This window comes from Phyllostomus discolor, chromosome 2, assembly GCF_004126475.2.
Source record: "Phyllostomus discolor isolate MPI-MPIP mPhyDis1 chromosome 2, mPhyDis1.pri.v3, whole genome shotgun sequence".
Lineage (NCBI taxonomy): Eukaryota > Metazoa > Chordata > Mammalia > Chiroptera > Phyllostomidae > Phyllostomus > Phyllostomus discolor.
Genome location: NC_040904.2, coordinates 107747086 through 107773972, shown reverse-complemented (window position 1 = coordinate 107773972; position 26887 = coordinate 107747086). Strand labels below are relative to the sequence as shown.

Genomic DNA, 26887 nt, shown 5'->3' with positions numbered 1-26887 from the left:
TTGTAACCCAGGCACATAGTCCAATAGGGGTAAAGAAGCAGATTTTCAAAGAAGGAAATGCCTGTTTGCCAGCAGCCCTCGATGCCACCTCACATGAGCATCATCCCCAGACACCAGCACACGCGTCTGTGCCAGAAGACACACAGACCAACTTGGGTACACAGACACGCATGTATGCACACATAAACAGATAAACACAAATACGAGTTCTTTCTGGTTAAAAATTAAGTTCCAGCACCTCATGGAATTGCAGATGGGGCATCTCAGCTTCCATATTCTGTAACCTCAGCTGGGTCCCTGCAGGTCTCTGTGCCTCGGTTTCCCTCATTGAGGGCGTGTGGAGTTTTGAGAACATTGAAACTTAGAGAAGCTGGGTCCACATATGTGTTTCATTTGGTTCACTTAATGCTTTGAAACAGTTTTTCTTTGTTGCCAACATTTAAAAATAGGAAGATTTTGTATAAAAATCCAATATTGTCCATAAGACATGCATTTGCCACATGGCACAGTCCGCGGGGGATGAGCAGCGGCCTCCCCTCCAGTGGAGCTGGGCTCCGGTTTGCCGCAGGCCTCCCCTCTCTGCTCTCTGCCCGGCAGGCGGAGTGCCTGTTGCCGTTTACTGTGGTACTTGCACAGTTAACAGGAAAGTGAGATTTCGTGTACCTTCACCTCCATGTAAAGGGGAACGACACAGAATACATGTTGAGAAAAATAGAGGGAAACATATTTGTATCTGTTTCCTGCACAGGATGTGTGTCTGAGTTGAAGTCAGCGAGGCCACTTCACTGAACGCCACCTGCCTTGCAGAAGGACTCTCACCTGACATCAGATCCCCATGCAGCTGTCAAAGGCTATTTGTTCTTCCCCATTTAGGAAGCACTGCCACTCACATTGTATCAAGTGAATCCCAAAGCTCTTTGAGACAGGCATGGCAAGGATTATTTTAAACATATTTCACAGGCAAAATATATCTAGGCGTAAGGATTATACACTCAAAACATAGTGGCGTTGGAAGGGAGTCAGGTTGGTTTCCTGTTGGAAACCCTGTAGCCATCACGGGCCTCGGCCCCTGGGGAGTGACAGGATTGGATCCAATCCAACATTATCAGGTTTATTATCCTGTGCTGGCCCGAGGTCACCAACATGCCCCCATACCCACTCTCCCTCTCTGGGTCCAGAGAGAGCCTGGCAGGATAAGGAACAACGTAAGGACCAAGGGGTGAGACGGGTTGTTTTGAGGTGGTCATGGTGAGGGGCAAAAGGTCTTGCTGAGAGGAAGAGTTTAGATGGTGCTTTCTGCAAGCTCAGTTTCGGCAGACTTACAGTTGAGCAAGACCCCACCTAGGCCCTATAATTCTGCGTGCTGCCTTTTGTGCGTACATCCTGGCGAACAACTCACCTCCCCTCACCTGTGTTCCCAGCCTCAGAACTGAGGCAGAGACTCATGCTGCCTGGCTCTGGGAGCAGCTCCCATCAGGGTACATAGCGTGCACCTGCCTGTTTCTCTTCATCATGCCTCTGGCCTCTCAGTGTCCAGCCCTTACCAGCACATCATCAGCTACTTGGCAGGTGCTTGCTTACAACTGTTTCTCATCTGTGAGCCCCTCTGGCTGTCCCTGCCGAGAGAGAACAGATACCTGGACGTGATTCCAGTGTATCATATGAAATAAAATGTGCCCCTGTTCCAGGTGTTTGAGAAGCTGCTGCTGCTGAACCCTGAAATAGAAGCAGAACAGATATTAATGTCACCCAACTCGTTTATAAAACTTCAGACAAACAGGTATGTGAGTCATTTTTTAGCAAGGTCATGAATCTGCACTCGCATCTAGGATTCATTTGTCAAAGTCATCAGCAGCTGCCTTAGCTGTTGTGGCTCAGATGGTTTGAATGTTGTCCAGTAGACCAAAAGGTTGTGGGTTTGATTCCTGGTCAGGGCACATGCCCAGGTTGTAGGTTCTATCCCTTCTGGGGCATGTACAAGAAGGTAACCAATTTGATGTTTCTCTCACATCAATGTTTCTCTGTCTTGCTGTCATTCTCCCTCTCTCTCTCTCTCTCTCTCTCTCTCTCTCTCTTTCTCCGCCCCCCCCATTCTTTTTCAATAAAAGCAATGAAAAAAATCTCCTCAGGTGGTCCTGGCTGGTGTGGTTCAGTGGATTGAGCACTGGCTTGCAAACCAAAGAGATGCCCATTCAATTCCCAGTCAGGGCACATGCCTAGGTTGCTGGCCAGACCCCAGTGGGTGGCACACAAGATGCAACCACACATTGATGTTTCTTTCTCTTTCTCCCTCTCTCTAAAAATAAATAAATAAAATCTTTTTTAAAGTCCTCAGATGAAGATAAAAAATAACATTTTTTAAAAAGCTGTCAGCAACTATGACTGCTTTAGGTGAACTGAGCATCTTTCTTGGTGTTGCCTTTAATTTTTTTAAGTTTTTTTTAAAGATTTTATTTATTAATTTTTAGAGAGAGAGGATGGGAGGGAGAAAGAGAGGGGGAGAAACATCAATGTGTGGTTGCCTCTCACGTGTACCCCTCACTGGGGACCTGGCCTGCAACCCAGGCATGTGCCCTGACTGGGAGTCAAACCAGCGACTCTTTGGTTCTCAGGCCAGTGCTCAACCCATGAGCTACACCAGCCAGGGCTTGGTGTTGCCTTTAAAATGGTTGTGGTCTTTGCATTCTTTTTTCTTTGGGTGGACATCCCTGCTCTTCTTCATCACTTAGGCCTGTAGGGCCCTCTTCTCCTCTCTGTAGCCTAGAAACTGTTTAATACCTGCTGCTAAAATCCAATACTTCAAAAGGGGAAAAGTACCATCTTAGAAGTGCTAAATTTTCCCAGTGCCTGTGTGTCTTCAAACTTGCCATTCAAAGTGCGTGAGCATCCCATGGGAGCACATGAAAATGCCAACCTTGGACTTTAACAAGGTCCCCTGGTGATGGAAATGCACATTCATGTTTGAGAAACACCGTGTTAAAGCATATCTGCAAACCTAATTCCTACCTTGCATTCCAGGGGATGACTTGCACTTGAACTGCAGTTGCAAAATGGGGACTGTAAGGACCATAGGAGCACTTACATGGTCATGAAACACACACATGGTTCATTAAGCCAAATTGTCTAAATGCTGGGCTGTGTGCCTGGCTTCAGGAAAAGAGGTGAATAACACATGGTGCCCTTAAGGAACCTGGTGGGGGGAAAGAGGAAGATAGATAGCATGATAAGAGCTATAATGAAACGAAATGTAATATTCAAGCCATAGCCCAAAGAAGGGCCTTTCATGTGAGGGGTTAGGGAAGGCATATCACAGATAGAGATGCTTGACTGGTTCTTGAAGGATGAAGGATGCATAGGCGTTCTTTAGGTCAAGAGAAGAGGTTGATGATGGGGTTGAATGTTGAGGCAGAGAAGATAGCATTTGTTTAAAGTCCTCTGAGGAGCGGGCCTGTAGGGCTGGGGCACAAAGCCTTCCTGTTACTTTATGATATTAATGAATATGTAAGAGACATAAAATACTGCATAGTTTGTCTTTAGCACAGTGTACAGTGTGAGTAGTTTTGCAGATCACTTTCTGAGCAAGTAGCTCATTTTTCCCCTGTTAGCAGCCCTTGGAATAGGGCATTGCTCCCCATTCACAGCTTAGGGGACTTAGAGGGGATGTGATGTGCCTCAAGGCACACAGCTGTTTCCGGGGCTTTGGGACTGCCTTTGGGTCTGTCCGACCCAAAGCCTCATCTTCTCTGCACTACACCAGGCTTCCTGATTTCAGTAAATTGAAAACAGTTTGCCTCAGAAACGATATTTTACAACAAGTGCCCCATGATGAAAGAAGATCAGCCCTCGTGGTCTTTCCCTCCCCACTGACCAGCTAGCTAGGTGGGCCAGTGCTGTTCTAGGAAGGGAAGAAGAAATGCTTTCCTTGGAACTTTTGGTTTTCACAGTTGTTCCCTGTGGTTGACTGAAGAGGCAGGCTCCCATGTGTGCACAGTGGAGCTAACATTGGGCCTTCCCCCGAGACCCCCATTTCTGTGTGAAAAACAGCTTTGCTTTGTTTTCCAAAGGGATGGCACAGCATCTCTGAGCTACCGCATCCTGAACGGGCCCGAGAAAGTTCCCATAGTACACATTAATGAGAAAGGCTTTCTGGTGTCGGGGTCCACAGTTGGGACTGCTACAATTGAAGTGACTGCCCAAGAGCCTTTTGGGGCCAACCAAAGTATCATCGTCGCAGTAAAGGTAGGATCATGGTTTGTTCCTTTTTTTTCTAAATATTTTATTTATTTATTTTTTAGAGAGGGAAGGGAGTGGGTGGGGGGGAGAGAGAGAGAAAGAGAAAGAGAGAGAGAGAGAGAAACATCAATGTGCGGTTGCTGGGAGTCATGGCCTACAACCCAGGCATATATCCTGACTGGGAATCGAACCTGCAACACTTTGGTTCGCAGCCCATGCTCATTCCACTGAGCTACGCCAGCCAGGGCTTGGTTTGTTCCTTTTTAGAATAACAAAGGCAGTAGTGCCAAGGTGATATTTTTCCCCTTGCATGTATAAAAGTGAATATATTTACCTCTCAGCTCTAAGAATTTATATCAGAGTAACCAGGGGCAAAGATCCTAGATAAAAAGCTACAGCATTTTCTGGCTGTCAGAGCCAAAGATCTTTGGAGATTATAGATTACAATGACCTTTTTCATAGTTGGGGAAACTAAGGTCCAGCAAAGTCCATGATTTGCTGGAACTGGCACCCCAGGATCCTGACCAGCTAGCTGGTACCTGGAACATGAATGGGCACCATTGAATGCATGTGCTAGTTACCTGACCTGCAGATCATCACACCACACCCACAGCAGCCTGAAGGAGTAGCTGACCCATTTTATAGGCAAGAAAACAAACAAGATTCAGAGTGGAAGTAAATTGCTCAAGGTCACAGCAATTGAGAGAGTCTGGGTACTAACATTGGTACCTGCATTGGCCTAGCTCAAGCTTGTGTCCTCTGGTCATAACATGGTGCTTCCCATGTCCCTTCTTAGTGAGGGGACCTTTCTTCTTGGGCATCCCTAGGTTGGGTGCTAGGGTTTATTCTAAACGTGAGATATTCCATATCTCATTACAGCCACCTTCTGAATCCTAGATGACAGAATACATGACCACTTTCATTTTCAGATTTTCCCTGGGTTGCAAGCCTATTTCCTTAAGTAATGTCTTTTTATTTCAAGGTGAGTGCCTGGCAGGGAACCTCCACCATAGCTTGTGAGTGAGTGAAAGTGACTGCTTCTCATCTGATGTCAGCAAATATGTCCTGAGTACCAGTTGTGTACCAGTCACTGCATCACTGAATTTTGTCAAAGAAAGTAGGGATTTGGGGACTTAGCTTTTTGTTCAGGGTAGACTTTACCTGGATAGAGAACCAAGGCTGATCTTTATGGAGCGTGGGTCCTCGGGCTCCCAGAGCCCATCGTCCTCTCCTTTCCCTGTCTGCTTTCCCTGGCGCAGCTGCAGCTGTGCAGCAGCCCCTAGTTCGTGCTGCCTCTGCAGTCCAAGCATGCAGCATTTCTAATTCAAATGCCTGGAGAGCCTTTGAAGACTCTGAACAGTCAAAGCCCAGGGATACTTTTGCAATGTGAATAATGATCTAATTTTTCCAAGTCATGGATTTTGCCTCTTGTGGATTGGGTTGGCTCACTGTGTAGGGAGGTGGCAGTTTTGACACTAGGTTGGAACACTGGGGAGTGAGGCCTTTGCTCTTTGTTGGTCCAGTCCCTGGTCCTTCCTGGGATGGGGACCAGCTAGGAGCAAGCATCTCCTACTTGGGAGGCAGGTTTTGGGGGCAGCCATTTCCCAACACAGTCATTTCCATATCTGCTCGTCATCCTTCAGGTGTCTCCTGTGTCTTACCTGAGGATCTCCATGAGCCCTACTCTGCACACCCAGAACAAGGAGGCTCTGATGGCCCTCCCTTTGGGAATGACTGTGACCTTCACTGTCCACTTCCATGACAACTCTGGAGACATCTTCCATGCTCACAATTCAGTCCTCAACTTTGCAACAAACAGGTAGGTTGTGGGTGATGTACATTTCTCACATGAAGGTGTCTAGTTTGTAACTAGATTTAATTTATGGAGGTGACTGATGACAACACAAAGAGGCAAATGCCATTGAAAGAAGAGTTTTGTCACTTCGAGTTTCTAGGAGGAGAGGCATGCCACACTCACAGGGCCACCAGAGGAAGCACCAGGTTTGGTCCGAAGGCAGGAGGAGTGAGGGGAAAGCGTGGCTGGAAGGCTATGTTTGCTGTATGGCAGGATGTTTGGTGGGGACATATCCTGAGGGTCAGAAAGCAAAACATAGATGTTGGAGTGTTCGTAATAAGACTTCAGTGTACCTTCGAAAGCTGGATGGCAGGGGAGATACAAACAACTCTGGCCATTGCCCTGGCCCTGTACTCTGTGGGTGCAAATCATCAATTACGGACTCTACAGGAATTGGTCAGAGCAAGGTACACCTCCTAACGCTCAGGTGCTCGCTAGTGCTGTGTGCAGGCCCTTCTGCATTACATCTCACTCTTTACTGTAGCCCATACGTTGGGGCCCAGAGAGGTCAAGCCATGTGTCTAGGGCCACCCAACCCAGAAGTGGGGTTTTAATACCAGGTCCCACCCAGCTCCAAGTGCAGTTCTTTTTGGATGACTCTCCTGAAATACAACTGCAGCCTCAGGCCTAATGTGAGGTGACAGGGGGTGGTCTCCAGAGCACAGAAGATAGCCATAGCATCAGTCTGGGCCTGCTGAAATTCTGAGTCTGCTGGAGAGGTGGTTCTCAAAGTGTGCTCCCCAGACCAACATCATCAGCATCACTGGGAACCTCTTAGAAGTGCACATTCACAAGGCCCAACAATTTGTCTTTTAATAAGGCTTCCACATTACTTTGAGAACCACTGCCCCAGGGGGATGCAGTCCAAGCTCAGAGGAGGAGGAGAGAGAAGCATCAGACCAGGAGGAAGGAGTAGGGCTGGGAGAGTTGTCTAGGCAGCGCTGGCATAGGAGCACAGAACAGTGTGTCCAAGTGCTGATGACCATTGTAACCTGGCCTTCCCAGGATCCCTGCAACAGATATGGCCCCTCTTACTGAAACAGTCAAGGCCAGATGCTAGGGGCATGTCATGATAGAAGGACCCTGGTTTGCAGTGACACCTGGTTCAAGCCCAGCTCTGCCCTTTATGAAGCCTGTGAACTTGAGCAAGGCAGGTCACCTCTCCAGACCTCTGTTTTCTCGTCTGTCACATGGGGAACATGGCCTAGTCCTCAGTCATGAACTGGGACTGTGGTTGTGAGGTCCTCTGGCCAGCTGTGGAGCTCTGTGCACACAGTACTGGCCATCTGTCAGTCAGGGATGTAGGCTGCCCTGGAGGGAATGGGGCTGGGTTGTTGCATCCTGTCAGCTATTTTGCAGAAGTCACACTGGCCCTTTTGTGGTAAGAATCTCTCTCAAAGAGACCAGTCAGGGCTCAGGAGTCAGAAGGCATGGTGGAGGGAAGTGATGAAGCTGGGACCCTAATGCTTAGCCTGCCTAGACCAGGCCTTTTCACTGGACAACACTAGCTGGTGTGGATTGAGCTGTTCCTGCATGCCAAGTACTAGTCTCAGCACTTACAACCGCTGATCTGGTTCACTGTTCATATCAAGTCTGTGGCAAGGGTTTTTCTTTTTTTTTTAATTTTATTTATTTACTTTTTTCAGAGAGAGGGGAAGGGAGGGAGAAAGACAGGGAGAGAAATATCAATGTGTGAGAGAAACATCAATTGGTTGCCTCTTGCACACCCCCAACTGGGGACCTAGCCCACAACCAGGCATGTGCCCTGACCAGGAATTGAACTGGCAATCTTGGTTCACAGGCCGGTGCTCAGTGCACACAAGGCAGGGCAACAAGTGTTCATTCTTATACTCATCTTGCAGATGAGGAAGTGTACGGAGACTACTTTGCTTGTTCAGGGCACACCACGAAGGGCAGTCTGCCTCCCCAGGACACACTTGTTCCCTATTTGAAAACACTCTGTAGGTCACTTTTCTCTCTGGTCCTCAGCCTCCCCATTTGCAGTATGGGGGTGGCAGTGTGGGCTATCCCTGGCCGAAGGCCACGGGCTCCTCTGGAAGATGAGGTGAGGGCAAGCTTATCAGCCTGTGGTGCTTTCTTATTGGGAGCACCTGCTGGGTGGCCATGAGCCTGGCAACATCTGGGGCTGCAGTCAGCAAAAAGTGTTGCCCAGCAGAGGACTCATGCTGCATTTCTCCCTCTGGAGTTGGGGGCTCTTTCCTGATACTTACCGAGAGCCCTTATATTCCTCCTGTGCCTAGAGATGAGTTTGTGCAAATCGGGAAGGGCACAACCAACAACACTTGCGTCATCCGCACCATCAGCGTGGGCCTGACACTGCTCAGCGTGTGGGACACAGAACACGTGGGCCTTTTTGACTTCGTCCCATTGCCCGTACTACACACCATCTCTCCGGAGCTGTCTGGCACAGTGGTAGTGGGGGACGTCCTCTGTCTGGCCTCTGTCCTGGTCAGCCTGGAAGGTAAGAGAGACACTGGCCAAAGGAACCCTCCCTTGTGAGATATGGGCCCTCAAAAAGCTGAGTGGACTCCCAGGGGAAGTGCTCAGCTTCCTGTTGTGGGAGATGTACAAATAGAATATTGTTGATGTTCTGTAACAGGAGTCAAAAGACTACCATACTGGACCACATCCAGCCTGCTGCCTATTTTTTGCAAATAAAATTTTACTAGAACTCAGCCACGCTCATTTATTTACTTGTTGTCAGGGGTTTTGCTGAGTGTTTTTATCATAAATAGGTGCTGTACCTTATCAAATGCTTCTTCTGCATCTATTGATAGGATCATGTGATTTTTGTCTTTCCTTTTGTTTATGTGATGTGTTACACTTACTAATTTGTGAATATTGTACCATCCTTGTGTCCCTGGGGTGAATCACATTGGTCATGGTGTGTGATCTTTTTAATGTATTGCTTGATGTGGTTTGCCAATATTTTGTTGAGACTTTTTAGCATCTATGTTCATCAGTGATTTGGGCTTGTAGTTTTCTTTCTTTCTTGTGTCTTTATCTGGTTTTGGGATTAGGATGATGCTGGCTTCATAAAAAGAGTTTGGGAGTCTTCCCTCTTCTTGGATTTTTTAGAATAGTCTGTGAAGGATAGGGGTTAGCTCTTCCTTAAATGCTTTGTAGAATTCTCCTGTGAAACTGTCTGGTCCAAGGCTTTTGTGTCCCGGGAGTTTTTTTTATTACTGCTTCAATTTCATCAGCTGTTATTGTACTGTTCAGACTTTCTGCTTCTTCATTCAGTTTTGGGAGATTATATTTTTCTAGAAATTTGTCCATTTTACCCTGATTTTAAAATTTCTTGGCATATAGTTCTCCATAGTAATTTCTTAAAATCCTTGTATTTCTGTGGTATAAGTTGTAATCTCTCCTCTTTCATTTCTGATTGTGTTCATTTGGGCCCTCTCTCTCTTTTTTTCTTGATGAGTCTGCCTAAAGGCTTGTCGATTTTGTTTATCTCTTCAAAGAACCAGCATCTGCATTTACTGATCCTTAGAATTGTGCTTTTAGTCCCTATGTTGTTTAATTCTGTTCTGATCTTGGTTATTTCCTTCCTTCTATTTGCTCTGGGCTTTGTTTATTGTGGTTCCTCCAGTTCTTGTAGATGTAGGGTTAGGTTGTTTATTTGAAATGTTTCTATCTTTTTAAAGTAGGCCTGTATTGGTATGAACTTCCCTCTCAGAACTGCCTTCACTATGTCCCATAAGTTTTGGACTGTTGTGTATTCATGTTCAATTGTTTCCAGAAACTTTTTTATTTTTTCCTTGATCTCATTTTTAACCCATTCGTTGTTTAATAGCATGCTATTCAATCTCCATGAGTTTGAGTGTTTTGAGTTTTTTCCTTGAGTTTGGCTTTTAGTTTCAGGCCCTTATGGTCTGAGAAGATGCCTGATACAATTTCAATTTTCTTGAATTTGTTGAGGCTTGTTTTGTGTCCTGTCATGTGGTCTATCTTTGAAAATGTTCCATGTGCATTTGAAAAGAATGTGTATTTTCCTTCTGTGGGAGGATAGGTTCTACATATATCAGTTAAGTCCATTTGATCTAGGGCATTGTTCAATGCTACAATATCTTTGTTGATATTTTGTTTGGAAAATCTATCCATTTTTGACAGTGGGGTGTTAAAATCCCCTCCTATAATTGTGTTGCTGTCAATATCTTTCCTGAAGTCCTCCAAGATTTTTTTTATGTATTTGGGTGCTACTCATGTTGGGTGCATATATATTTACAATGTTTTTGTCTTCTTGATGTATTCTTCCCTTGAGTATTATGTAGTATCTGTCTGAGTCTCTTTTTATGGCCCTTCTTTTGAAGCCTGTTTTGTCTGATATGAGTATTGCTACCCCAGCTCTTTTTTTCCTGTTCATTTGCTTGGAATATTTTTTTTCAATCCTTCACTTTCAGTGTGTGTAGGTCTTTTGCCTGAGGTGGGCCACTTATAGACAGCATATCCGCAGGTCACGATTTCTTATCTATTCAGCTACTCTATGTCTTTCAATTGGAGCATTTAATCCATTGACATTTAAGGTTATTATTGACATGTGGGCAACTAATGTATCGGGCACTGCTGTAGGGAACAGCATGTAAGGTTGGGGCCTGGGAGGGACAACACCCAGGTCATCTCAGAACAGGGAGTGACTGGGAGGCAATAAGTAGGGAGGTGTTGGGGATGGGAGTGACCAGAGGCTCCTTCTTCCCGGGGCTATAGCTCTGCACTAAGCAGGTGTGGTAGAGCTGCAGGTGGTCTGGGGGCTCCAGCCAGGAATGTGAGGGGAGTGGGCCAACCAGGCTGCAGAGGCAGGCAGAGCATAAATTCTGTCCTGAGAGAGATGAGTGAGCTCCCTTGGGCAGCCATGTGGCGAGTGGGGATGGGAGAGCGAGAAGGCTGGCATGGTTACCAGGTAAGATGGGGTTTGGCAGGTGTGTCAGATGTGGGAAAGATGGGTGACTTTTGGGCTTTCTCTCTCAGGTCTCTCTGGAACCTGGAGCTCCTCAGCCAACAACATCCTTCAGGTAGACCCCAAGACGGGAGTGGCTGTGGCCCGGGATGCTGGATCTGTGACAGTTTACTATGAGGTCACTGGGCATCTGAGGACCTACAAGGAGGTGAGCTTGGGGACATATATGGTTCAATGGCCTGAGAGACATGGCTGAAATTCTTGGGGCAAAACTTTCAATTTATGATACTGAATGATTCTTTTTAAGAAATAAGTGTCAGTGCCTTGCACGACAATCAGGATCTAGGAGTCATGAGTCTGGGGTCTGCCACCCACTTACCTCTAGGATTGGGACAAGTGCCCTTTTATTTCCAGCCTCTATCTCCCCATGTTCAAATGGTGTGATGATGAGAGGCAATCTCCTAGGGTTGGTTTCAGCTCCCACTCCACTCAAGTTGTGCCTGAAAGGGCAGGAATGCCCCGCGTGGGCATTCCTTGGGAGTTGTGGCTGTGGGCAGGCCAGCACAGTGACTTGGCATCACTGGCAAAGTTAAAACTCCCCCAGCAAGTCAGCTTTTGAGTCTTTCTGGAGGCAAACAAAACTCTGTCTTCTACCTGCAGCCGAGAATGAATCACTGAGCAAGTCTGGCTGCATCCCAGTGTGTCTCATTCCTAGAGACAGCCTGCTCTTAGTGGATCCAGCAGTATCAGCCAGGAGCTTGCATGTTTAGTGCTGTAGCAATGCAGTTTGCACTAGCGCATCGCAGAGAGAAGCACCTTGTGACTAATAAAGCTGTGCTTTCCTGGAATGAGCTCCTAGAGTGGTCAGGGGCAAGGACCTGGGGGGGGGGGGTGGTTGCTGACAGAGGGAGCATGGCATGGGCAAAGGTGTGCAGGGTTCAAGAGCCCAGTCGTGGTGGCTGGAATATAGGGTGTGGGGAAGTGGGGGTTTGTTTGGTGATCAGATCATGAAATGCTTTGATTTGCAGGTAGTTCCATGAACCAGGCTTCCTGAGTTTAAATCCCAGCTGTACCACCCAGCTTAGAGGCTGGGTAACCTTGGATAATTTACTAAATCTCCCTGTGCCTCAGTTTTCTTACCTACAAAATGGGGATGATAGTGCTATGCAGAATAATGGCTTAACATGTTCAAAGCACTTAGAAGGGTACTCAGCACATAGCAAATGCTCAGTAAGTATTAACTGTACTGTTACTACTCCAGGGTAAAAAGGTGGAAGCTTATGCTAGATGTAATAGGAGTTCATCAGGGATTTTTTTAATCAAATAGTAATATGAATCAGAGGTATGTTTTGGAACAGTCACCTGATGCCCAGAAGAGTTTAAGAACCCAGGAGAGGAGGAATAGCTGCAAAGCAAGCAGCCAGGAGACCGAGGGTGGTGGGCCCTCAGCTGGCACCTTTAGGTGGGTAGAAAGTAAGGGTGACTTTGGAAGAGATTCAGGAGAAGTCATCAAAGCTTGATGACCATTTAGAAGTAGGGGGTGAGGGAGAAGGATGACTCCCCATGGTCTGGCTTGGGTGACGAGGTAGATGTTGGCCCTTTGCTATGAAAAGAAAGCACAGAAAAGGAGGCCAGTTTCAGGGGAAGATGATGAGTGACTTTGGGACATGGTGAGTTTGAGCTCCTCTAGGTGAGGCTGGTGGTAATGCAGCTAGGCAGGTGTGCCTGGAGTTCCAGGAAAAAAAGCTGGAGAGAGGGTAGGGGTTTACAGCACAGAGATGGTTCCTGAAGACCTGGTTCTTGGAAGGCACACCAGAGCAAGAAGGGAGTGGGGTCAAGGCCCTGACCCTCTCCCTGAAGTGTGGAGGAGGAAGGAAGAAGCCAGGAAAGGACGACCACAGGGAAGTCGGGGAAAGAAAAGACTGGAGAATGTGGGAGGTACCAGCACAGGGGTGTGGGTGACCACTAGGCGACCTGGGCCCTGCCTACAGCTCTGATTGCCATGGTCCTGGGAGCGGTGAGCACTTCTGGGAAAGTGGGACGCTATCCCCATTCTCCAGGAGATCGAGTTCTGGTAGAAATCACATCTGGAGGAGGCAGGAAGTGTTCAGTGCCTGCACAGAGTTGGGCAGGCTGTTTTCCAGCTGAAGAAGGCTGCTCTGGAGCTGGGCCTGCAGGGCAGACAGGGTTGGGCTTTGCAGAGGAGGTGAAGGCGTGCATCTGGGATTGTACGATGGGCAAAGGGCATGAGCAGGAGAAATCTGGGAAGACTGGAGTCTAGGGGCCTTCACTGCCAAAGCTGTGTGAGTATGTGTTTGGCTGGGTTAATTTATTTTGACTAAATGACAGTAAAGTAAAATATATTCTTTTCTCTTTGCTGAAAGGTTAATTAACCCAATTGATGAACATAGAAGTGATGATAACTATCATAGGAGCCAAACCCACAGCCCACCCCAGACCAGTGAATGAATCCAGACCTGCTGTTCAGTTCTTGTTCAGTGGGAGACCACTGGGCTATGGAGTCTGACCAGCCAAGGAGTCTAACCCCTACTCTGCCATGTTCCAGCACATCATTTAGGCTTTGAGCCTCTCAGTTTTGTCAGTTGTGAGATGGGCAATTCCTGTGTCCCAGGCCACAGGTGAAGATAAAAAATGTATAGGCTGGCACACAGCACTCAATAAAGTTTCCTTGGCTTCCTTCCAGATACTGATTGGAGTCCCTCAAAGGATCATAGCTCGTCACATCCACCCTGTCCAGACCAACTTCCAGGATGTTACAACTTCCAAAGTGATGATCACCATGGGAGACAGAAGCTCTAATCTGAGAGGTAGAGAGTGAGCAAGATGCAGGTTGTCCAGGTGGAGGTCTTGCCAGGCTCGGGGAAGTGGGAGGGCAGCTTCCTGTGCCCTTCTAATGGGGTTTTGTATGGTTTTCCTACTCAAACTCATGCCCACTCCAGAGAGAACATTTAACCCCAGCCAGCCTGTTCCTTATATCTTCTTAGAAATTTGAGTCATACACAAGTAGAAGCCATGAAAGGACTCTTCCTAACAGAGTGTGGCAGCCAAAAACTGTTTCTGAGCTATTAATGTGACTTTAGCTTTAGGGCAGCAGAGTAAAGAAAGCCGGCCAAACACTGTCAATCCCAGAACGTAATGAGTTAACAGGCCTCACTGCGGATGTTGGCTTTGTAATTACCTCTCCCAGGTCATGCCCATGACAGCCCTAGACAGCAGCTGCCAGAAAGAACTATATCAACTCGGGCTTTTTTTTTTAATTGAAAGGCTACTTAAACTGGTAGGATTAAATACCACTATTTTCATTCTGAGTAAGCAGGCAGCTTTATTTCCTCATGATAACCTGTTTTCCTACCTCAGTGCAAGTGAACAATACTGTGCTGCTACACACAAGATATTCAGCACATCGATGCAGAACTGTTGCCCTCCTCATGTCCAGAAATAAATTGCCCATTTCCCCCCTGCTGACAGGAAGAGACAACATGCTTTATGGGCCTGACTGACCCATCTGCCATGCCCCTGGACACAAGCTCTAGAACAGATGCTGGAAATCTGATCTGAAATGGTCTGGGCTTCAGAATGACCCCCCCCTGCCCCCATAAAGTTTGTCCTCAGCTTCAATAAACTATGGCACCATCATGAATCTTTTGGCAACCCTGGGGGCTCCACATGGAAGGAATTTGGGGTGCAGGTGCCATTTTGTGGCCCGGCCAGCCTCCATGTAGCCTGTCCCTGTTCCTTCGTTTTGGGGCTCTTCAGGCAGGTGTAGAGACCTTGCCAGGCCTTAGTGTGGTGGCCCACAGGCCTGGCCCACACCCATCTCCACCTCTCCCCATCTCTAGGTGAGTGCTCCCTAGCTCAGCTGGAAGTTATCAAGACCCTGCATCCAGAATCCCTCATCAGCTGCCAGGTCCAGTTCAAGCAAAATGTCTTTGATTTCCCAGCACATGACGTGTTCAGTGCAGAACCAGCGTTTGATGCTGTACTAGGTAAGTCTGCAGGGGTTTGAAAGTGGAAACTGACTTTCATGGAGGGTTTGCCTTCAGTGCATTGCACTCACAATGGGTATCTATCCAGAGGCATAGTCTGTCCGGAGCCAAGCCTGGGGATTGATTGTGTCACTCTGGCTCTGTGGTTCGTTGTGTCCTCCAGATGGAGTGGGCATTCCTGTGATGGGTCATGGCCATTTTCAGCAACCACCTACCCCAGCAGAAGGGACATGATTCAGAGTTGGAAACCATGGGCTTGATTACTCTTTTGTTCTTTCCAGCTCCGAGCCTGTGGGTATTGAGACTGCATCCCTCAGTGAAATGGGGTGGGTGGTACCTTACTCTTCCTGCAGGTCTGGGCTCTGAGAAGAGCAAGCCAGAGAGGGGTGCAAGGTCCTTCCATATTAATTAGTTAAGGGCCACACAAGGTACCAATAACTAGAGCTGTGGAACTCAAGGCCTGCCTGGTGGGCAAAAGCATGGTAGGGCACTTGGTTGGCATGGGCGTCGAAGAGACCCTACCCAGGCATCTGGTTTTAGATTTAGGGAGCTTTCCAAGACATCACACAAAAGTGTTTGTTCAGCTCATTTGTCTACTCTGGGTCAGGCATGGCGGACATGAGACATCAAAATAGTCCTAACTCGTGCCTTTACAGAACTTCTTACTGCGTCCGGGCCCACAGGCTATACCCTGAATCAGCTACAGCTTGATTTGCAACCCAGTGTTAGGTCATGGAGTCTGCTATTTACCATTTCCTCAGCCTTGTTCTGAGCCAGGTTGGCTGGACCCATGTTCCTGCCTCAGAGAGCATGAATCCAATGAGGATCTGGTGAACAGAGCATTCTGAGACAGTGAGGGAGAGTGCTGGTATTTAGTGGGCTGGAGACACGGACGAAGGACTTCTCAGGAAGCCCCTGAAGGAGGTGACACCTAACCTGGGCTCTGAGGAATGAGTAGGAGTTCTCCAACAGAACAGCAGAGAAAGACTGGGAAATCAGCAGTGGCAGATCCAAGGTGGTGGCTGGCAGGTGGCTGACGAAGGAGCTTGAAGAAATCTGCAGATGTGGAATTAAAAACTTCCAAAACATCCAGGTTGATGACACAAACTTATTGACTTGGCAAGGGCTTGTTGTCCCTGACCGCCCTTATGATAAAGGGACCTTGAGCATTTAAATCAACTTTCTAGCTGAGTGTCCATTTAAACTGCTGAAGGTCACATTTCAAATGAATATCTATCAGCCCCAACATCGATGAAAGGGGAAAGATCTGTCTGCCAGTAATTAGGGCTGAAAATGAAACCAGTAACCCAAACCGACCAAGTGATCCAGTCCCTCAGAGCACTGGTGAACGACCCCCAGCCCAAGCACCACCTTTGGGCAGACCTAGCTGAAGAATACTCTGGGGACCTTAACTTCTGTAAGAACACTGAAGCACTTACAAAGAAATACAAGGTAAAGCAACCTATGGACTAAACTCTGCTGCACTTGATTCCAGCGAGTGGGGGCAGAGACCCCAGCAATGCATCGACACCTGCAAAGCAGGACTCTGGAACACAGACACATGTGACACATGCCACCATTAGTGGCATTAATAACTTTCTACACTTTTCTTAGTCAAAACTGTTCTAGGTAACCTGTAAAGAAAGGATTAAAAATCTAAGATGTTCTTTTAAAAAAAAAAGAAAGAAAAGCAGGGAGAAGGAATAGCATGAGGGCATGGGTGGGAAAGAGGACAAAGTAGAACACCCTTGTCTGCACAGGTCAGTACCTCTGCTCAGTCATGATGCACAGACTGACGGACAAGCAGCTGAAGCACCTCAGCATGAAGAAGACAGTGCTGCTGGTCACTGCCTCCCTCCTGGGCAGCCACTTCTCTGGAGAACAGGTTGGGGCCGAGGTGCCCTTCAGCCCAGGACTGTACACCGACCAGGCTGAAATCCTTCTGAGCAACCATTACACCAGTTCTGAGGTCAAAGTCTTTGGCGCCGTGGAGATTCTGGAGAACCTGGAGGTAAGTGGCATCGGTATACAAGCCTAGGGCATGAGAAAGGACCAGAAGGCAGAGAAGGCTAGAAGGAATATGGAAATCCTAGATCACCTCTTTCTAAAATTAAAAACAAAAAACATTTTAATACTCTTAACCCTTTTCTCCCCATAGCACTATTATGATTTCTGCTGGTCTTCCCCAAGTAGAAGTTTAAGTATGCAAGGGCAGCACTTAGTACAGGGTCTCTAACAGTCAGTGCTCAGTGAACATTTTTTTTAAAGATTTTATTTATTTATTTTTAGAGAGGGGAAAGGGAGGGAGAAAGAGAGGGAGAGAAACATCAATGTGCGGTTCCCTCTCTCACACCCCCAACCAGGGACCTGGCCTGCAACCCAGGCATGTGCCCCGACTGGGAATCAAACCAGTGACCCTTTGGTTTGCAGGCTGGCACTCAATCGACTGAGCCACACGAGCCAGGGCTTAGTGAGCATTTAGTAAATTGAGTGAATGGGTTCAGTGCAGGAATGCTGCTGACATGGGGCAGGAAGAAATGCCCTAATCTGTAACCTGTCACTGACTCATGTACAACTGGGAACAAGTCCCCTTTCTCTGTGTCTCATCTGCTGAATGGTGGGTAAACAATGTCCTGGAGTCCGGCAGGCTGGTAAGAGACCAGGGGAATGTGTGCAGGAGCTATTGGCTTCTCTGCCGGCTCCTTTTTTGGTCTCACGGCTACAGAGGTGGCTGAGGTGAGAGAAAGGGATGAGTGGCTTGTTGGTAATGGAGGGTCTGCCAGGCCCTGGGATGGGGCTGCTGGTGATCCACCATTAATGGAGCTTCAGGCTACTCTCCTTGAAATTTAGTGTTTGGTGATAGTTCATGTCAGTTTAGCATTTTTAAAAGAGCACTTGATTACAATTCAACGATACTGATTTGACCTTTCCTTAAAAACAGCTCTAATGTAGACAGTGTGCTCCTTCCTGGATGCAGCAGATGGCATGCTGTCAGTTGAAAGTACTCAGCCATCTTCACCCGCCCAGCATGTGGAGGGTCCTGGGAGGGGTCCCGGCCTCTGGCTCCCAGGCATAGGAGGGAAGCACAGCGTGTTCAGCAGCGGTGAGGGCACTTACCTACAGCCCTTATTTCTCTCCCAGGTGAAATCAAGATCCCCAGCTGTGCTGGCCTTTGAGAAGGAAAAGTCTCTGGGGCTGCCCAGCTTTGTCACATACACAGTCAGCCTCTCAGACCCTGCAGCTGGCAGCCAGGGGCCTCTGTCTACCGCTCTGACCTTCTCCAGCCCTTTGACTAGCCAAGCCATCACCATCCCAGTAACTGTGGCCTTTGTGATGGATCGCCGAGGGCCTGGTCCTTGTGAGTCGTGGGCTGGGACACTAGCTGGGCTGGACCTGGGTGTGGAAAGATGGACCGGAGTAGTCATGGGTGTTCATGGAAACCTGGGAGCGTGGGAACTGGAAAAATCAGAAATGCAGAATGTACCACAAAGTGAAAATTGCCCATTTAACCCATCTTGCACACTTTGCTCCCCCTAGTTCACTCTCAACATGGCAGCCATAGGGAGCCTGTTAAAATGTGACTAGATTGCACCTCTTCTATGCTCAGCATTCTGCCATGGCTCCCACCTCCCTTGGGAGATAAAGCCCAAGTCCCTCCAAGGTCCCAAAAAGCCCCCCACATGGTCTTGCCTGCTGACCAATTTATGACTCGTTTCCCCCTTGTGTACCCTGCTCCAGCCAGATGGGCCTCCTTCCTGTTTCTGAAACATGTGCAGCCCCCAACTAGAGCTCTTGGTAGCCCCTTGCCCAAAACTCCCAACTCCTTTAAGCTTCCTTCAGATGTTTCCTTCTTGAATCTGAAAATACAAGCCTCAGTCCAAGCATTCTCACCCTTACACTTCTTCTAGAGCACTGCTTCCAATTACCAGCCTGTGCAATAATTAATATCATTAAGCTGTCTGCAGAAATTATGATTTCTGCTGGTCTTCCCCAACTAGAAGTTAAGTATATGAGGATAGCACTTAGCACAGGGCCTCCCTAACATATAGTTAGGGTGCTCAATAATGAATGAATTTATTTATTTTCTCATCATGGATCAGTACCTGTTGTGTGCCAGACCCTGTGCTAGGCAGATGCCTGAGAAGCACCCCCCACAACCTCCCCCTGTAATCCCCAATGGAGAGGCATGGATCCACAGCTGCAGAAAGAAAGGAATGGCTCTAGAGACGTGGTTGAGATGGGTGCAGCATACAGAGGGGTAGTTTCACCTCTGTTGGGAGGGGCTGCAGTTGCAATGGGCTGCTTCAGCTGGGTCTGGAAGGATGAGAGGGGGTGGGGAGCAGGGTGGTACAGTCAGAAAGCCTCTGGGGTGATGTGCAGGGTATGGGCCTGGGCCAGGGACCTGAAATGCCAGCCTGGGGACTTGGGTTTTTTCCTGAGGGGAGGGAAGTGACCTGGTCAGGCCTGGTTGGGAGTGGACTGAAGGGGTGCGACCACTGTCAGGAACACTTGAGGAAGCCACTACCTTCCTGCTGAGCTTAGGACAGCCCAGTGAGGTAGAGGGGGGTCCTTGACAAAGGTTGGAGATGAGGCTTTGGCCATGCCGAGGAGGGCCTCAGAGGAAGAGAGGCTTTGATGCAGAAGGTGCTAGGTTCCTTGACACACTCATCCTCACCTCTGAGAACAGTGGGGTGGCTGTACAGTGCCTTGCCCCTGACCTCCATTTCTGTGGTCCTAACTCTCGACTTGGCTTTTTCAACACTGCTTTTGAGGCAGTATGGCTGACTCCCAAGCAGCCCACACCCTCCATACTCCCCCAGGTAGGTCTATTCTACCCTCAAGCTGAACTGTAAGGAAACCAAACCTTCTTGCTGAGCAGTGTCAAGCCTTTCCATGAGGTGTCTGCTCCAAGGAAGCAGACTGTCAGGCAGTACAGGGTCAGATCAGGCAGAACAAGTGGAAGGTGACAGAGTTCTGAGGTGACAGCTCCCTGGGACCAGACATTGTCCCTGGCCTCAAGCAGGCCATCTCACGCTCTGACCATGCATGCACATGGACACGAAAGGACTCCATGTGGCATTTAGTAAGTTATATTTCCATTGATCACAGATGGAGCCAGCCTCTTCCAGCACTTCCTGGATTCCTATCAAGTCATGTTCTTCACACTTTTTGCCCTGCTGGCTGGGACTGCTGTCATGATCATAGGTGAGGCCAACTACATTGTGTCCCTTGGATTGCTTCCCCACCCTTGCTGTTCTTACCAGCCATATATTTGATCTTGCAGCTTACCACATGGTCTGTGCCCCACGAGAGCTCAGCACACCGCCAGCTCTGTCCCACCGAGCTAGTCCTCAGCACAGCCCCCACTGTGAGTAGCCACCCTGAGCACAGCCAGGCAGAACTGGGAGGAAAAGGAGGAGCTTTGGGAAGAAATGGTGGTCGAGACCCTAAACCGAGGGCAGAGCTGGGAGCTGGTGTGAGGCAGCCCCACAGCTCCAAGGCTGGTCCTGGCCATGGGCAAGGACAGCTCTCCCAAACAGACCCGTGTGGAGTAGAGGGACAGTGGCAGGGATCTGCGTGCCTGCAGATGTGCACACTGGACCTGGCTCGAGTCTGCTAGGTGACTGCAGTGGGCTCTGAGCTGGGGCTGGGCTGGTTGACTCAGAGGCAAGGGTTCTGGGAGTCCTGATAAAAAAATTAGAATGCCAAGGCTCATCCCTCTTAACAGTCCATTGTCTCTGGTGGCACCAAGGCCCTGGCAACTCGACACAATTTCAGGGGGCACCTCTCTCTGTACGTGGTATTCCCTGAAATAGTACCCAATGTGCACAGCTGTACACAGCAGCCCTGTGTCTCCTTATTCCATTTAAGTGTTCCCTCCCTCCCTAAGAAATCCTTGAGCTGATGTCTACTGACTTTGGTGGGGCTAGGGGTGGGGGATATTTCTAGGTTTCAAAGAGTCCATAAATTTTTTGAAAGAGGATGCAGTTTTGTATAGATGCATTTTGTAGAGCAAGAAGTTCCCACATGCATCCTGGATCCCTAGAATCATAGTCTTTTACCAGGTGCCTTTTAGGCCTGTGAACTCACCCAGTGAAAGGCATGCAGTGTTGAACAGCTCACTTGCTTTGTAACTCGGGTATGTTAACCATCTGTCCTCACAGAGGCACTCACCCTGACCACATCTCCGCTATTCACCCCTCCCTGTGTTTGTTGAATTCACATTGGGGCCTTTGCACGGTCTCCCCAATACTCCAGACCCTTCTGCACACCTTAGAGTCTTTGATCATACAGCTTTCTCTGCCCAAGAAGCTGTTCCCGCCTAGTTGGATGGCCCCTCCCTGCATGCACCGTGGACTGGATGCTTCTCAGTCACTCTGAGACTCTTTATTTGAGTTCCAGGAGGTTAGGAGTCATGGTCCAGAACTCTATTCATGTCCAGCTGTTGCTTTTTCCCTTTTAGGGCCAGCTCAGCAAGCCCCCAGTAGATTTGTGTGTGGCCCAGAGATGCCTGGGGGCATACTTAGGAAAGCACCTGGTAAACTTTATTCAGAGGAGTCTCTGAGGAATGCCCCTCCGCTTGTGCTCTGTTGCTCACTGGTCTCTCTTTTCACCCTAGATTTTGCTGCCTCATCACTGATGCCTTGCAATGCACTGCCTCCTGGTCGAAGAGCTAGCCCTCCCTCAGGGCTGTGGAGCCCTGCCTACACCTCCCACTAGTCTCAGCCCCCTTCAAGGCCCTGACACTCCTGTGGCTGCAGAGAGGGGCAGCCTGTGGCGTCCAGCCTGGAGCTAGCCCCTGAGGACTGAGCCTGGCAGGCCCACTCTCACTGAAGCCTCTGTTCTCATACATATTTAGTTAGGCTTTGCTCATTAGCTTATTCTTATCTATCGCAGTTTATTTTACTTCAGTCTTGCAAAGGCTATGACTTTCTGACTCATTCCTTTATGCCTGGTTATCAAGGGTTTGTGATGATGCTTTAGTTTTCCTAGACTCTCTAAAATCACTCCCTTCTCAGGACTCTGAGCAGGCAGAGCTCTGTTTAGAAGTTGACTGTAGAAGATATTACTGCATTGGTCTCAGGGAAAGGACTTTTTAATTACTTTTTCATTTGTGTGGGATGTCTTCCCTGTGGAAACGACTTTTCCCCTAATCCGGCTCCTGCTAGAAGATGAGGAGTGTGAATGGCAAGTGTCCTGCGCCTGCCCCGTCGCTGCACAAGAAGCCTCGCGACTGCAGCAGCTGGGCCCCTGAGCCAGCTCAGCCTCACAGAGATGTGAGACACTGCAGGAACTACCAGCCAGGCTGCTTCTCACCCTACTTGGGGCTACTGTGAATAGACTGCTGGCCTTTGGGGTTCTTTGTTTCCTAACCTGTGGAAACATCTCGTGGCTTCAGCCTCAACTCTATGAGGACATCCCAGCTCTCTGTCGACATGGGGACAGTGGAAGCATCATTAGGAAAACGTCCTTGTCTGTTCCCTTGGAGAAGCCTCTGTGTCCCGCCCAAGCACAGAGACCCAGTGTTATTTGTCCCTCCTTTTGTACAACAGCCACACCTCAGCAGATCTGAGCCTCCGTGTTGCTGCAAATGGAAGATGCCTCCCTGCCTTCCAGGCAGCTTCCCAGCAGGTGCAGAGTCCAGCAGGGCCAATGCAGAGGCTGGGGAGAAGACCAATGGGAAAAGCCTCCCTCCTTCCCAGCTCCTGCTTCTTCAGCAACTGAGGCCTCCAATGGTCTGCCCCGGGCACTAGGGCCAGGCCTAGAGGCACACCCCAGGGCCAGTCACACACGGATGCTGTGTGTGAAGTCTCGTTGGATTCTGAGTTGCAGTGTGAATGCACTTCAGTCCTGTGGGGCTGGTCTGTGTGATTTATTTTGGTAAAGCTGGAGACAGGAAGAATTGTGCCTTGCATATTACTTGAGCTCAAACTGACGTATTTCTACTTGGTTTATTTAATAAAGCTCAATATAATTTCTTAAGAGGAGCGTGATCATTGCTGGAATTGCATGAGTCCTGCCGAGAAGTTGCCCAGGCCCTGGTGACTGCCTCTGATTATGTGGATTTGGGGAAAAGGTCTGTTTTGCTGCCCTTGATCCCTCTGTACTACATCTCCATCATCGGGCTGACCACTAAGGCCTTCCTCCCACCTCCAAAAGACTAGCCAGTGGCCAGGGCACAAGGCCATAGTGTCTTCCCACAGCTGGCAGCCCAGGGTGCCCATAGGTGCCTTCCCTGTAGGAGAATGTGGCAGCCCTGCCCACACACCCACATGTTACCGAGTGTCAGCTCAGCCTTCTCTCCCTGGTGTCGTTCCCTCTGCCAGCCATTCCTTCCTCCCTGCCACTCTAGTTTCCACCTCTGCTCTCCTCGAAGGCTGATCTTCCCAGGGCTACCAGCACCTCTGCTCAGCCAGCCCTCTCACTGACCTCTACAGTCTGAATACTTCCCCACTGACTCTCCCTGCCTTGTGGGCAACTTCTCATCTGCCCCACCTTGCCTCCCCTGACCCTCACCGTCTGCCTGTTGGATTGTTTGTGCCCTTCAGGACTGGTCCTCTGTCAGCCTTTCCTCAACCACCTCCCCACCCCACTCGGCCCCCAGGGCCCCCCTCTGCCTTCACAGAGCACGCACACAGGCTTCTGAGAGCCCCATGAGGCAGGTCACAGGCATGAGACCAGATGCTAAGAGAAATGAGGTAGCTGCCCAAGGTCACAGGCCACCCACAGGTGCCTCTGATGAAGACCTGTTGTCCCCAATGTCACTTCGTCTTCTTCCTTAGGACCCAAACCCCTGATTGAGAGCAGGGAAAAGAGCAGCCGGCATATGCAGGAGCCAACATACCACTGTGTTTCGGGCACAGAAATGGCCTCCTGGCCTCATGGTCCCCTCCCCTGGCTGAGCAGAGCAGGCGGGGCTTCCACGTAACAAGGCCAGTACAGCCACCAGAGTCACTGGGCCATCAAGACCATGGTGCTGCATCCCAACACAGGAAGGCCTCCTTTGACACCCATCAGCTTCATGATCAAGGTGGTCTTCATTCACAGCCAAAACTGATTCCTCAGATTCCATGGCAGCACCCACATGTAAGCCTGGAAGTCCCAGCTCTCCTTGCTCTGTACCCCCAGTCCTGAGGCCACACCACATGTCTAGTCACCCCCTGGCCAGCGCTCTCCTTTAGCCACAATGGACACACTTGCCCCTGTAACTAATGAGGTCCCCTCCTCAGGCCCTCATCACATCCCCCGGTATCCAGCCAGTCTCTAAGCTGCCATGAGTCCATCCTTGTCTCATCTGTCTGGCTTCCCATGGCCCACTTCTCAGTCCAGGGACCCTCCCTAAGGGAAGAGGCTCCCTCCCCCACCCAGAGCCCTCAGCTCCTTTGTACACATTCGTTAAACTGCAGCTTCCCGAATAGACTCTGGTCCCTTCACCTCTGCTCTGCCCTCATTTGGAAACTGCCTACCAGACCAAACCCATCCTCCTCACCTCCCACTCATCTCTGAGATCAGACAGAGCTTGGGTCCACTCCTTCCTTCCTGTTCTAGTCTCTCTCCTTTCTGGGCTTTGTCTTTCTCTTCTGTGAAATGGGCACAATGCCTACAAAGTTATTGCAAAAATAAACAAGATACCATGTGTGAAGCCTTCATTTGGGCAATGAGTGGGTGAGTGGGGGTGTCTTCTGGAGGAGGTGGCAGGCAGGAGATGGGAAGGTGAGGAAGAGGCTTCAGCACCATGTGGAAGGCTCCATGGAGCAAGGAGGAGCTCAGGGCCCACACCAAGGGCCCTGAAGGACGGGGGATGCCTGGGTGCAGACTGACGGGCACAAGTGGTAACTCTAGAGCAGGTTAAGCCTTTGTTGTAGGTGGCCTGCCCATGCCAGGAAGGTAAATGCAGAATCTAAAAGCTCCTGCAGGCACTGTCCCTGCCCTGGTCCTGCTTTCCCTGACTGGAAACAGGAGGACAGATACTTTCCTCATGAGGATTCTGTGAGGACAAAATGAGCTAATTTACAGCAGTCCCCAACCATTTTGGCACCAGGGATGTCTTCATGGAAGAAAATTACTTCCAGAGGTGGAGCTCAGGTGGTAATGTGAGGGAAGCTTGGCTAGCTCACTTGCCTGCTGCTCATTGCCTGCTGTGTGTGTGTGTGGCAGGAAGGGACCCCAGAGCCCCTGAGCTAATAAACAGAAGGTGTTGTAGGTGCTGTGTCCACATGTACCACTGTTGCTGTTGTTGGGGAAAGTCGGCACACGGGGCCTGTGAGGAGCCCTGTGTAGAAGGACTGTTTGTTCACAAATTACTCCAGCCCCCGGACTTCAGCTGCTATTCTCCAGCTGTGCTGCCATCATCTGACCCTCTTCCCCTTCCCAGCTGGGACCTCCTTGAGTGTGGGAACAAGCCTGATTCAACTCTGTTCCCAGGACATGGGACACAGAAAGACCTAGAAAGCATTCACCTGATGTCATGTATTCAGCACAGGTCCTGCACCAGTTATGTTTCATGCCCTGGTGTCAGCTCCAGCTCCTGGCAGCCCTGAATTAATGATGTCCATACGTCCTGTTCAACGGCCCTGCTCAGGACCCACTGGGTCATCTTCCTGGTAGTCCAGGGTACCCCACAGAGGTCTCCTCTCACACCATGGTTCAGGTGGATTATTATTTTTCTCCTATCAGCCTTCTTTACTGGCCAACTTTTGCATCCATATACAGTAATTGAAAACATGAAGGTGAGGATGATCTTGGCTTTGGTCTCTAATGACACATTTTTACTTTTGATGATCTTTTCTAATTTTTCCATTGTTCCCATTTTGAATCTCAGACTTCTGTTTATTTCCTGGTTTCAGTCTCCTTTTGAATTGATAACTGAACCAAGGTAAGCAAACGTCTTTAATGACTCCATGCAGACTGCACAGTTCACACTCAATAAATGTCAACCTTGCTCTCAGGCAGGCCCCCTCAGTGACACAAGATGGCTGCCAGGAGCCAGGTGTTACATCACATCCAGACATGGCAGCGTTCATAAGAAGAGCAGAGAGCCAAGCTCTCGCTGTCCCCACCCGAGTACTAAAGACTTCTTTCCTGGAAGGTTCCTTAGCAGACAGCTCCCATCATATCCATAGCTGGGGTTGGCTTTCATGGCCATTTCTATCCCATGGCTGGTGATTACGTTCATGTATGGTAATCCTTCAGGGTTGGCTGGATGTCAGGATATCACCTTTCTAAACTTCTTTCAGCAAAAATAGAAAGGTCTCAGCACCTGCCAGGTTGGTTTTCTCCCCTATACCCATCTCGGATACCCTGGAGCCTGACAGAGCTGGATAACCAGACACAGGTGAGAGGTCTGGGCTTTCTTCTCCCCAGAGGTGACCACCGTTTTACAGCACATTTTGGGATGACAAATGCACGTGCTGCCAGGGGCAGCCAAAGCTTCCCAGATGAGTGCATGTACAAAACCAGGTGACACACAGCAAAGGTCAGCTTTCTGCTCCCAGACTAACCAAGCACCTTTCACTCTCTAATGGGTGCCAAAAAGTGCTTTTAGCATCATTTAGTGCTAAACATATACTATTGCATATGGATTTTTTCTTTGCCAGAATTCCTAAATTTGGCCAAAAATTAACTCTTTGTATCTGTCCCTCCCTCTGTGTGTGTGTGTATGTGTTGTGCATTCTGGAAACGTGATATCTCAAAATCAGATGTACCAGCTAGGACAGAGTCCAGAGCCTGGGACATTCAGGACGGATGGTGAAGGTCTAGTCTGATGGGAAATGGAAATCACTTTACTCTCTGGGCCATAGTAGTTCCCTCATTTGCAAAGTGGCCATCCTAACATCTGTCCTGCCCCCCACCCAGACTGGCCGCCAGAGG

General features: G+C 49.0%; 1 protein-coding gene and 1 pseudogene across 1 annotated transcript in view; both read left to right on the top strand.

Annotated features, from left to right (window-relative positions):
- NUP210 (nucleoporin 210) overlaps positions 1-22999 on the top strand; it is a 117048-nt gene extending 94049 nt beyond the window's left edge. Inside the window, exons 29-40 of the mRNA XM_028504539.2 lie at positions 1689-1780; positions 4065-4239; positions 5877-6052; positions 8350-8570; positions 11081-11217; positions 13714-13837; positions 14870-15016; positions 16777-17027; positions 18158-18374; positions 20126-20221; positions 20301-20384; positions 21636-22999. Of these exons, the coding sequence (XP_028360340.1) occupies positions 1689-1780; positions 4065-4239; positions 5877-6052; positions 8350-8570; positions 11081-11217; positions 13714-13837; positions 14870-15016; positions 16777-17027; positions 18158-18374; positions 20126-20221; positions 20301-20384; positions 21636-21736 (1821 nt within the window). The 3' untranslated portion in view covers positions 21737-22999. The remainder of the gene's footprint in view (positions 1-1688; positions 1781-4064; positions 4240-5876; positions 6053-8349; positions 8571-11080; positions 11218-13713; positions 13838-14869; positions 15017-16776; positions 17028-18157; positions 18375-20125; positions 20222-20300; positions 20385-21635) is intronic.
- On the top strand, positions 15749-16764 carry LOC114490693 (annotated as a pseudogene).
- Positions 23000-26887: the final 3888 nt, after the last annotated feature.